At 45.2% G+C, this 12129-nt stretch overlaps 1 protein-coding gene across 3 annotated transcripts in view; it reads right to left on the bottom strand.

The window, feature by feature from the left end:
* LOC125948717 (sodium/potassium-transporting ATPase subunit beta-1-like) overlaps positions 1 to 7486 on the bottom strand; it is an 8220-nt gene extending 734 nt beyond the window's left edge. Inside the window, exons 1-5 of one of the 3 annotated variants that reach the window (XM_049675052.1) lie at positions 7336 to 7486; positions 6766 to 7038; positions 569 to 826; positions 327 to 505; positions 1 to 231 (exon numbers count right to left, since the gene is read on the bottom strand). The exon at positions 1 to 231 is cut by the window's left edge and continues 37 nt beyond it. In XM_049675052.1, the coding sequence (XP_049531009.1) occupies positions 1 to 231; positions 327 to 505; positions 569 to 826; positions 6766 to 6907 (810 nt within the window). In that variant the 5' untranslated portion in view covers positions 6908 to 7038; positions 7336 to 7486. Of the gene's footprint in view, positions 232 to 326; positions 506 to 568; positions 827 to 6765; positions 7057 to 7335 lie in introns of all 3 variants that reach the window. The other 2 variants (XM_049675054.1, XM_049675053.1) reach the window with 2 other exon arrangements.
* Positions 7487 to 12129: the final 4643 nt, after the last annotated feature.

Raw genomic sequence — 12129 nt, forward strand, 5'->3', positions numbered from 1 at the left:
CAAGTAACCATGCTGGTTCAGGTACGGATAATAGTACGACGGAAATCCTCTGCTTGGAGAGTACTGGACCTCAAGCTCCGTCTTGTTGGCGGCGGAACCCAGCTCCTGACATGACACCCATACCTGTTTACGTTCTTGTTCGTTCAGTCCCTTGATGTAGGTAATGAGATCATTCGGCATGTCCTCGGGTAGCTCGTCAACATCATAGTAATCTGGCTGCCAATCGTAGATCTACGAGCAGAGTGGAAAAATAGTTCATAGAAATCAATTTCCTCTACAACTTTCAACTATATTCTATTCAACTAGAACCACTCCTCGGTACATACTCTGTTGAGCTTAAGGAAAATGCACGGGGCAGATCGATTGTAGCCAAAGTTTTGTTCTGCCGTACAGATTCCCAACTTGCTAACGTCGAAGGCGCAGACTTTTCTGACAGGTGGCGGCCTATTGAAGTCACAGATCACTTGCTCCGTACCGGCTGGTAGTTTTTCTCGATCGACATATGCTACAGAGAAAGAATAATGAAGGCATCAAGTTCCAACTCACTCCGAAACGATGAAAGACTTACGTTCCAAGAAGCCATTGATGAGGTCCACCCATATTGCCACGTCCGATTTATTGGCCGCAACATACTCGATCGAAGCGACTTGTTCCACATCTGCCGGCATGGGTCGAAAGCTTAAACCGGGACTTGAGCCTATAATAGATTGTTCAAGCTGCCACTTTGGAAACTCGTGGTTGAGCGATACCAGTAGACCCTGCATACAGATGGCAAACAGTGCGGCCAGCACGGTGTAGAAGGCCGCATAGAATAGCATAAGTTGACCTACGAAAAGGGGAATCAAACAGACGGAAGAATGTATTGTTAATAGATGTCAGGATAGCCTTTTTAAACACGAACTGCTACGGAGTACCATACCCCTACCGCCATGGAGAGTAGATAAGATTAGCAATAATTACGATAGCACCCAGCCAACCGCAGCAGAACATGCAAATCATGGTGCACACGTGGGTGTACAATTGTGTTTAAATATCTCCCCATCTAATATGCATTAAACGACGTAATCACGGCGATACAATACCCCCCGAAGCTTATCAATGGTGACTCTCGAGTCTCGAGATTGCTATCATTAAAATCAAGGGCTGGTGGTAGGTAGGCATCAACTTGACCTAGCCTTAACTCCCACAACCAGCACAACCAGCACAATTGGCATGTGCTGCAGCTAAAGTGTCACAGAAAACACATTAGGCTGTTCTGACAACGTTTCGCTTCGACATCGAACAACTGGAGCCCTCCATTGGACAACTGGAGTGCCAGTGACGAGACTTAAGGGCCAATAGTGTAACATTGTAACTCAGAAGCCATAACGTCAATATTGACCACGTCGATGTCCGATCGGTATCATACAAATTCGCCGTATAAACAGATAAGCGACGTGTTCGTGTTCGGGCCGGTATTCGCGAAACAGTCGGGCACACTTGGGCCGATTAAACGGTGCTTTTGTATATTTAGAAACTGAAACCCGCGCCCGTGCTATCCGGTTCGATGCAGTCGAGCGAAGCCCGACACCCCGCACACACCGTCGGGTAGATCACGAGAAAGTATTACAGAGTGGTGTCGTTGTGACACGACTCACCCTCACCATCCACTCCCCCGCCCCTGCAACCGTAAGTTAACCGCCGTTGGCCGGTCGAATCCGGATGATTAAATTTAGGTTTCGCGGTTACCCACACAAACCTTCTACATAGCCTCCACCGTTACAGGCACAGGCAGGCGGGCCAGGGCCAGTGCGGTTCTGTACTTGAAGTTTACTGTTTCATTCAGGCGATAGTATGGTCGGTATAAGTTGGGTGATCGATTTGTTGAATGACTCAATATTATGGCTACAGTTTGATCGCATCTTGATTCCAACAACGACATTGGCGTCCTACACCTCCACACTCAACAGTAGTGAACGACATTCCATGCCGCCATCCGAGGTCAGATTGGTGGGTGGAACCGGTTAGAGTCACCTGCATTTGCATATAAAATGAAAATGCATTCCGCAGCTTCCCTTCGCTCGATTAGAGGCACATGTGCATGTGCATGTGCATTCGAAACGGCGGCCGATGTCGTCAATGGGGAAGGATTTTGCATCGGGGCAGATTTTCCTATTGTAATTATAGTACCTTGGGTGATCGATCTCATCACTTCGCTTCAGTGAAGCGCTTTATGTAAGCATCGATGTTGATTTGGTATACGAAGGTCTATGCATGAGGAAATCACAGTTTACAGAGCGACTAGTAGAGGCAACCAACGTGGACGGCGATTCGGGTAGCTAAAGGACATACGCGGAAAGGCCAGCTTAATTGATCGTAAAAATATTTGATGATCTGATGAGTTGGTTTATAGCCGGGGTTTTATGTGGTTGCTAACCATGTTGTTGCACCTTGCAACATTCATTCACTCCCACTGCCAAATGGGTGGTAGGTAAATAAGGGCTCGAATCCTTGTTTACATCCTCCGTTAATGGCAAACAAATCAATCGACTACAGCAACGGCAGCAATAGCAGCATATCTGCTGTAGACGTCGTGTTTGGCCTACGGACGACGCTCCAGCGCTAATTTGCTCTTCATATACGCTAGTCAGAAGTCTTCTCGAGGACAAAGAAGCCCCGAAAGACTCCATACACTACAGGAAAGAAAGTGCATCGGATAGTCAACCGAACCGAAGCGAAACAAGAGAAACGAATTCGGTTCGGGCGTTATCATTTCGCAAACACCAACAACGGCCACTGGCCCCAAACTGGCGGTATCCGCTAATTAGTGCACAGCAACAGTGGCGTCGCGGCGTACCGCGGCGCTGTGGTCGTGGACACGTTCCAGAATTAAGAGAAATCAAGATAACACCGGCCAAACATGCCCGTTTCGCCTGATCATGCGCAGAGTCACGGCGGCGTCGTTGAGGAAGGTTACTCCGGATGGTTACTACCAACTGCCACCACCACATTCCATGCCGTCCAATTCTCGGTGCGTGCAGCTTCCTCTGTCGATTTCGCCGTTGAAATGATTCATCTGCTAGCGTCTGGTGTGTTTTGTTGGCGTTGGAGAACATAGTATTTAATACTGATAGTCCATTGTGCGAGGAATAGAATGTCGAATCAAATCGTTCAATCGACTTGATTTTAGATAGATGGTATTAGCATTAAAATGGCCAAGGAATAAAAGAGCTCTTTGCATGGCAATGCAGCTTTGGTGTTGGTAAAAAAAAAAAAAACTGTACTTTGTATATTTTGTTCGTTGTCTAATCAAAAGCAGCAGAAAAAAAGTACATAGAAGGAAATGGAAAACAAAATCTGTGCCCATCTCAGTATTAGCTCAGAAGCTAGCAAAATCACTGGATACTATTCAGCTGACATTGTGGCATAATTTAATAATAGAATTATATCATGATTGACCCCAAAGTGGCAACCAAATACCACATTGGAGGCCATGATAGTCAACTGGGCTTGGAGGTGATTAGGTATTTGTAGGCTAATTCCAACTTTCAATGGAATATTATTACGTGTACAAAATGAGTACAACATCTGGAATGCTACAAAGATTGAAGCTAGTGAAAAACTCAACCAGTTGAAGGAAGTTTTTTTCTCGTTTCTCGAGTTGTCTCGAATAAGTTGCAATTATGACCATCCAGACATGTTTTGATGACAGATCGAATTGCCTTCTATTTCATCAGAAATGTGAATGCTGAACAACAACCAAATATCCCCAACAACAACCAAATATCTTTTCTATTACGCTGCGTCCAGACCAGCCAATTATATGAAGCTAATTCTGCGTCGGTCTAGTGCCCAGACTATGGGAGTATCCGGTGTTTCAGAGTGTGAGTTACCGTAATAAATAGTAATTTTGCAAGGTCATTTGCTTGTCCTTTCCTTCGTTAGTATATTATAATAGTGTTTTGCAAGGTTCTTTGTCATTCTAATATACCCTGAATGTTGATTTCCTGCCTTGAGCTAAAAAGTTTGTAGAAAATGAAAAAAAAAACATTATTTTTGCTCCAATATCAAACATCTACACAAATATCACAATAACATCATTAGGCTCAAAGGCGCTTACGGGTAGCCACCGCATTCACCAGATAATCTCGAGCAGCTACGAGTGTTTTCCATACATTTGGCAGATCTGCTACTAGTCTGGGCATAAGATAATAAAGGAATACTATGGACTAATAATGGAGAAGAATTGATGGATCCGACTATCACCTATCAGAAAAAGCCAGAGGTATCAATAGAATGGTGAAAAAAAGTCTGCTGAATACAGATAAATCATTTCTTCTTCAAGTTTGCTAATGGAATTACTTTACTTTTAATCGAAGAAATCATTTCGTTTGAATGAATATTGATAAAAATACGCGATCATTTGAGAGTCCTCTTCATCCTCCAAATGTCCTACGGCGTTTAAAACACAGCGATCGTTCAATGACCCATTTCACCGTAGGTTTAATGACCTTCGAACCGAAGGCTACGGAGGGGGTAGTATATTGCAGAAGACCCAAGCATCGTGTCAATACATCGCGCAAACTCTCCCCCAATCACCAAGCGTCTCCACCGCCTGATGCAGATATTCCAATTCCGGAGTGGAACGGTTAAATCGAGACACCTGTTGTCGGTCACGCTAAATTATAGCCTCCTCCGCTTCAGGGGGAGATGGTATTCGTGGGAGCGAGTTTTGTTGGTTTGCTGATTATTTTTAAATTTCCAAAATCGACCGTTCCGTTCCACCCAAATCCGTCCATTCGGTGTTTGTCGCCGTAGGTGGCGTGCTAGACTTCCTAAATGCAGTCATGCGCTACGGCTCTGGCCGTGTCCGTAGTGTCGTCTTGTACACAAAATCGCTTTTCCAATTGACATTAGCAGTTGAGGTAATGGTGGGAAGTGCTTCAACACACACACGATTACTGGGTAGTGATAATGAAGTATCAACTACTGTCCATCGCTACCACCGAGAGCGCGGACCAGTGCGTGCCTTCGTTCTGATGGATGCGATGCTGTTGATGATGATCTGCACCGTAGCGGGTCAAGGTCTTTCCTCTTCACTCAACTTCCGTTCCGCGAGAGGAGAGTGGCGAGAGAGAATGTTAAAAGCTAATTATGTCTGGAATATTTTTTGATTAATCTCTTTCTTTCTCTTTCTCTCTCTCTCTCCTTCTGTACTCTAGTGGTTGAATGAATGATGTACTTCAGAACCTATTTGCACAAACAAAAATACGATCGATGATCGTATCGAATCACGTTTACGTGCAATCCCTGTTATGCAGTTGCATTGGAAAAACGAAAAGGTTTTCTCAAAACCATAACACCAGTTACACCGGATTCAAGGTGAGTTCAGGTCGGTTTACACCTCCCATCGTTCGCCCATAACGGCTTACAGTTGGTCTGATCCGGCCTTAATCCACTCCGAAGCGGTGTGAGTCATTGTCATTTCATTAATGATTCATTACCGGATCGGTAACACATTTCGGAAGCATATGTTTTTCCTTCCAACCTCGGGCTGCTAAATAGCAACCATTTATCGCGAGAGCCGCGGTCATGTCCGCACCACGAAAGAACTTCGAAAATACAGTCCCGTCCCGTCCCGTCTTCGGACGAGTTGGAATCACTGGACGATCGCGATAATCAATCTCGCAAATGGTGATGTTCTGTTAACAGTTCCGTGCTAATTTAACCACCGTTTGTTTGCGCAATGTTATCGAAACACCCCAACCTCTCTCTGATCGATCAATGTAAATATGTTCCCACCCAGTGTACCTGCAGGTAAGTGATAGTGTCAGGGGCCTTTACATCTTTTCGATATCACGATCGCTTATCAATCGCGATTTAGTAGGTTCCCTGTTGTTTATGAACAAATTTCTTACAATTTCCTTATTGTAAAGTCATGGAATTCCGCGAGGAAGCATTTCAGCAACGATGTTTTCAAGCGAGGGGAAGTTCAAAGATTTGCTGTTTCGCACAATCAACGCGGAACGTTCGTCATCGTCGCCAATAATGATCGCAGCATTATCAAACATACAACCCGCTAGGGGGAAACCATTAGAACTGTTTCCCCTTCAAATCAGTACCGTGAATCGCTCGTGTAAATGTCCAGCATCGTGCTGCAATCGTGTTCGGAGTTTCTGATTGACAGCATCCAGAATAATCGAATGACCCTGGTACACATGTTTCCAGTGCCAGTGGTGTAAGGTGGCCTTCCCGTGACGCCAAACACCGAAATGAGTGTTTTCCCAATTAGAACCCTGCTCCTTCATCTACACCAGACTCTTCGATTCGACAGTCGATTGCAGAATGCGGCAAGCCCATGTGACCAAAAAGGCCATTTCTCGTACGCACTCTCGGGACCACCTCCTCCACAAACCGGCCGTACTCCTCGTGCATGTGTGTCCCATGTGCGAAAGTAGTGGTCCGTAGTAGTCCTCCTGGCTGTCTCTCTTATCACGCAGGGAAGAGAGCGCCACGAGCTAAGTGCTCGTGAGACTGAACCGACTGCTCTTAAACGCCCGTCCCCTGCAGTCAATGATAACGTTATCAGCGAGGTAGCGTGGTGGCTAAGCACTAGCCACCGATCGGTCCAATCGGTAATTGGGCCACAGTCTGTGGCTGTCGTCGGTCCTCACATATTCACATACGCGCACACACACAGACATACACAGCAGAGCCTACTAAACCACGATCACGAGTGGGGCGATAGCAGGATTACCGACCGCAGACAGGCTACTCTCAACTTACCCCAGGCAGTGGCCGTGCGACCAAGAATTTTGCCATCCCGGCTGTCGTACAGGTACTGGCCGAGTGTCAGCTTCTCCGGTTTCGTCGGGAACTCGTACGTTCGAACGATGCGCGGTTGGCTGGATCGTTTGCGATCCGTCATTGTGGCCGAATAGTAATCACTGATCTGTGGGAAAACACCTAAGACGGCGACGACGACGACGGCTGCTACGCACTTTTGCTGTTAATTTCTTGCACTCTAGAACGCAAACCTAAACTGCACTGGAGGTGGAGCTGGAGGTTAAAGTTGAACTTTGGAATTAAATGAAACTGGTCTAGAAATTCGCGGGAAGCCTCTTCCCGGGTTTAATTAAACACACTTGAACACAGAGCTCCGGTAGTGCGGATTCACCAGTACCAAGGCAACCACTAAACACCAAAAAAAAAACGGTTCGCCTGCTACAATGTTTTGCTTTTGCGAAGATAAGTTTTGGCTCGAGCAGGAAAACCGTTTTACGATTTACACAAGCACGCACAAACGCTACTTTTCAAGCACCAAGAATCTGAATTTTGACGATTTATGATACCCACACCGGAAGCCACCGTGGAAAACAAGACGTCGAGGGAACAGCTTCTTATTTAAACTGAGCCGCAAGAAAAACGGCCGGCAGATAGAAACTCCGGGAGCGCGCTTCTGGCCAACGCACACGTGGTTAACCGGGAGATGAGCGACTGAGCGCGAGCCGATCACGCTAGCCCGCTCGATGGTTCCCTCACCGATGTGGCCGAGGTGGTTTTTTTGTGACAGAGAAAGCGCTTCGTCCCCCGCCGCGCTCGATGCGTGCTAACCACATGTGTGAGAACGGGACGGGAGATGATAGGCCTCCCCCCTCGGGTGTGTGTAGGTAGCGGGGTGGTCGGGTTTGGTTGCTCGTGTCGGTCGGGTTGCTTCTGGCGCGGAATCGGAATCTTCACCAGCTGGTTTGACGTGCGTGTGTGTGTGTGTGTGCGTTTGCAACATGCGTCCGATCCGACGCGCCACTCGTTCCGCCCCATCCGCGTCCACGAGCCGCATTCGTCGGTTGGATCCCAGCGGCATATTTGTGACCGTTTAATCGTGTGATAAAGGCGCGACACACAGTGCTGTGCGTATGAATCGTTCCATCGTTGGAGGAAGAATTTCGAATCTGCACTGAACTAAGCTCGCCACACTTGATAGGCGAAAGAATTTTCGCACCATCGCTGCACTGCATCGCCGAATGGGGATGAGGTCACCACCCCACCAGCATGTAGGGGGGACCGGATTTTACTGGTTTACCGGGGGTGATAATGCCTCAGTATAATCAACCGGAGCACACAGTACAAGCCGACGCATTGCCGATATCGGCAACGAATTCATCGTTCGTAGAACCCTTCCCAACTTACGTAATGCACTGCATGTTGGTCTCTTTACCTTTTACAACCTAAAACTACCCGCTTAAACAACAAACTGGTCCTAATTTTCTCAATGAAACAATACCACCAAACACCGGAGCTGCAAAGCGTTTGCGACCATTTTGGGGGAGACCCAAAACCACATCGACAACGATCGCTGCTGTATCCGATGCCCTTCCGAACTGCCGAAAGCTGGCTGGTGATCGGGCAAGAGTGGCCTGAAATAAAAAAAAAATAAACCAACCGAAGGGCTCATACAACGTCCTTCGAAAGCTCCACGCTCTGCGCTGGGCCAGGGCCAAATTGTTTCTCCGAAAGGGTTGCCCCAAAATTATGAACCGTGATCAAGGGTAGTGCGTGCCGAAAGGAAGGAGTGCGAGTTTCAAACCAGTTCCTAAATGGTACCTCGAAGGTTCGCTTTTGTTTTGATTTGTTGAAAACCTTTACACGACGCGCCAACTCCGCCCCGGTGTATATCGCAGCAGTGACCGATCACACACACGCGCGACAACCCGGTCTCCAAAGTGGAGTGTTGAAGGCACATCGGAGATCCAACGACAGGCAGAGGGCGCCAGCGGTGTCATCGTATGGATCGTGGTACCTGTGCCGTAAGCCGGAACTAGTTCCATTCGGTTTCAGCCAGTTGCAACCAAAGGCTACTGGTGCGATCTCCTCAATCGACCGGTGCCCGTTCAGGTGAGGTGTGCGTTTGTCTGGTTCGATCATCGACTGTGGGTGAGAGGGTGAGGTGAGCGTGCATGTGCATAAGAGTGGTAATATTGTAATTTTGTTTTTCGTTTTTGGTTTTTTTGCTGTCCCGCATATGCAAGTGCTTCGGGATGCAGATCAGTAATAACCCGTCGGTAATCTTCGGAAGGAAAGGTCGGTTGAAACTGGTAACTACCGACGCGATTCTGCTAATGGTATATCACTTATCGCGAATGATATGGCAAATATTGGGCTCTGTCCACCTGATGGGTATGTTCGTCTATCTAGTCTAGATGTGAGAGGACGAAGTTGTTTAATTTGATTATTCGGGTTATATTTTTATGAGAAAGTTGATTAACTCTAGCACTCAGTGCATTATCATTGAACAATTCATCACGGCATGTTGTGTTTACTTTCTTTATTATTTTATGGTTATGATAGAAGAGATATGGTAGTAGAAAAAGAAATGTCCACAGCTTACGACGGAGAAACAACACATGGTCGACACTTGGTTTCAGAAATACTTTAAACTGCAAACATGTATGCTCGAGTAATATGTGAAAGCTGGCGGAACAAGGTGGAATAGCTAAAAAAAAAACCCGTTTCCTCATTTTGATGAAGTATGTGGATTAAAACTGTTTTATTTTTAAAACCCCGATGTACATACAATCGTACACCGGCCACACTTCAATCAACATTGTTACTGCTGCCAAATTATTTACGTCGGAACACCTCTCTCAGCACGCTCAGCATGGTTGCTTCACCCGAACCAGGTTGGCCCGTATTTTTACACCTCATGTGTCTTGTCCAGGGCTCGGTGACCTCGCAGAACCATGCCCTAGGTCATGGGAAGCATGTGGGCGTGCAAATCGCATTTTTCGTTTGCGTGGTTCCTAAGAAGATGAATTTATTTTACCGGCAAGGAGCAAATGGGTAATTTGGTAAAATAAACATATTCGTACCGACCTTGATTATTACAGCGGGAGTATTTCATGTTTCAAAAGTAAATACAGAAGAACATACATTTGCCGAAATGCTAGTTCCTGTTGCTTTTCAAGTAGTTTACGATATTACTGCTAGTTTTTTATGCAGGGGATGAACGGGTTGTACATTGAATATGCATTTGCTATAATTTATTGCTGGTAATAAAGTGTTTTTGAATTACGGTTATTGACTAAACATATGTGATCTAAAAAATGAATTATCGAAAAGCTATGGGCCAATTCTCGGCGAAAATTGTTTACAGCGCTCTTGGCAACAAGCTAATGTTGCAGAGAGCTTGTAATTAACACTACCTTCGGGCCATCGCTCCGATTGGGAATCGTAAGTCTTCATCACCACGACTAGAAGCGTGATCCACAGAAACACCTTGATCGAGACACGCGGCACGCATTAACGCGAAAACGATAAGCATGAATGAGAAATAACCGGATTGCGCCAAGTATACGATTAACGTTCGATCGCCAACGAACTTACCTTAGCTGCTTCATACAAGATAAAGACGCTGGATGGATTTTCGCGCTAGTGTAATATGAATGAATTCTACGGTGCGCCTATCATAAAAGGCTGATACATTTGAACGATTTTTTCAATCAGCTGAAACAATATTGACGGTTCATTGAATGAACGTTATAAAAAATCTCTATTTGTTTCTTGTTTGTGTGTTTATTATTGTAGTATATTTTATAAATGAAACAATGGTGATAAGCACTTGCTAAGATCAGATATGAGTTAATCGTTACAAGCTAAAAGATTGGTAGACGATTAATGAAAACCAGATCACAGACAGGTTGCAACACGTAACAGAAGGTATCAAGAAGAGCTATAGCTATTTGAGAATATTAATTTTAAGACTTGTGTGATAATTAAAGATCAGTGGCAATTTCAATGTGTACAACCTTGCACACCAATAAACTGTAAGAACTGACCCCGTTTTTGTTGTTCAGGATATAGACCCATTTTGGCCCGATTTTCATGGATCGTGAATAGTTAATCAAGCTGAGTCGCACGCATGAAATGCGTGGTTTTGATGCTACTGTATCAAAAACATAATCTTCGCATAGAAGCGCGTGCAGTAAAAGAACTAATTTCACTAAACAACACATCGCGGTAAGAGGTGGTCCAGTCTTCAACAGAGGTCATGTTTTTTCGACACAACCTGTTAATAAGTTTGTTTATCAAATCTCGATCTTTCCCTTCACATACTTGGAAAGAATTGATGGAGGGAAATAGTCCGCGTGAGTAAAAAATACCAAAAGCATTAGATTGTCCGTAAAATTACTGCAACAAATCGTCTTTTTCCCACCAATTGAACATCATCATCGATGTTGAAGTAATATCGATGTGCCCACAGGAGGCACTTTCGTGTGGCATGAACCGGCGGGGCGTACAACAAATAACTTATCTAATCTATTATCACACTCAAGGTTGCACCCCATTTTGGCGCAATTTCTATCGAACAGATTAGCTATCACAGTCGCAGCCGCCATCAACAGCCAAACGCAGGGTAGTCCCCGATGCAGAGCCTCAAGGCAGGATAATGAATTGCCCAACAGTTTCGTCACTGTGTCCATTGCTTTCTGTGAGGTGAATCTAAACTTCGGGGTTATGCTTATCGGCAAGTGTATCCGCATTGCTTAGTGACGTATGTAGGAAATACTCGCTTCAACTTACCTTACATGTTTAGTACATCATTATCCACTCTGTCATAGACGATGGCGCTAGCACTGATGACGACCACATCTAATTGTAGCGTGTCGCGATTATTATTTTTGGAATTCGCTGCATTATGATAAGATAATGCTTTTTCTTAGTGAGTCGATAGCGCATAGTAATCACATTTACATTCACAATCAACTGCATGACGTCGTGCTGTACCATTCTAGCATTTGCTTCATGTTATGAAGGTCACCGACGCGACACTCCCACATTTCTAATGGTTCTAGTTACCTGTGGCGTTACGTATGAATTCCATAAATCTCTCTCTTGGTATTACGTAAAGACCTAGGAATAAATTGCGATCCCGCACAGTCTCCGATGTATGCAGACATGTCTGCTTTCCACCGCACATTAAATAAATGATTTACGGCTGTTTGGGAGTTCGCGCAGCATTCGATATGATGAATATGTAATATTTTTTTTCTTGTTTTATAAAAACACGCAATATGAAAGGATGCAATTTACCAAAACGGTTCGTTATTCACAGTGTATTCAAAGGGGAATGTTATGATGGAGTGAACTTTT

Source organism: Anopheles darlingi, chromosome 2, assembly GCF_943734745.1.
Source record: "Anopheles darlingi chromosome 2, idAnoDarlMG_H_01, whole genome shotgun sequence".
NCBI lineage: Eukaryota > Metazoa > Arthropoda > Insecta > Diptera > Culicidae > Anopheles > Anopheles darlingi.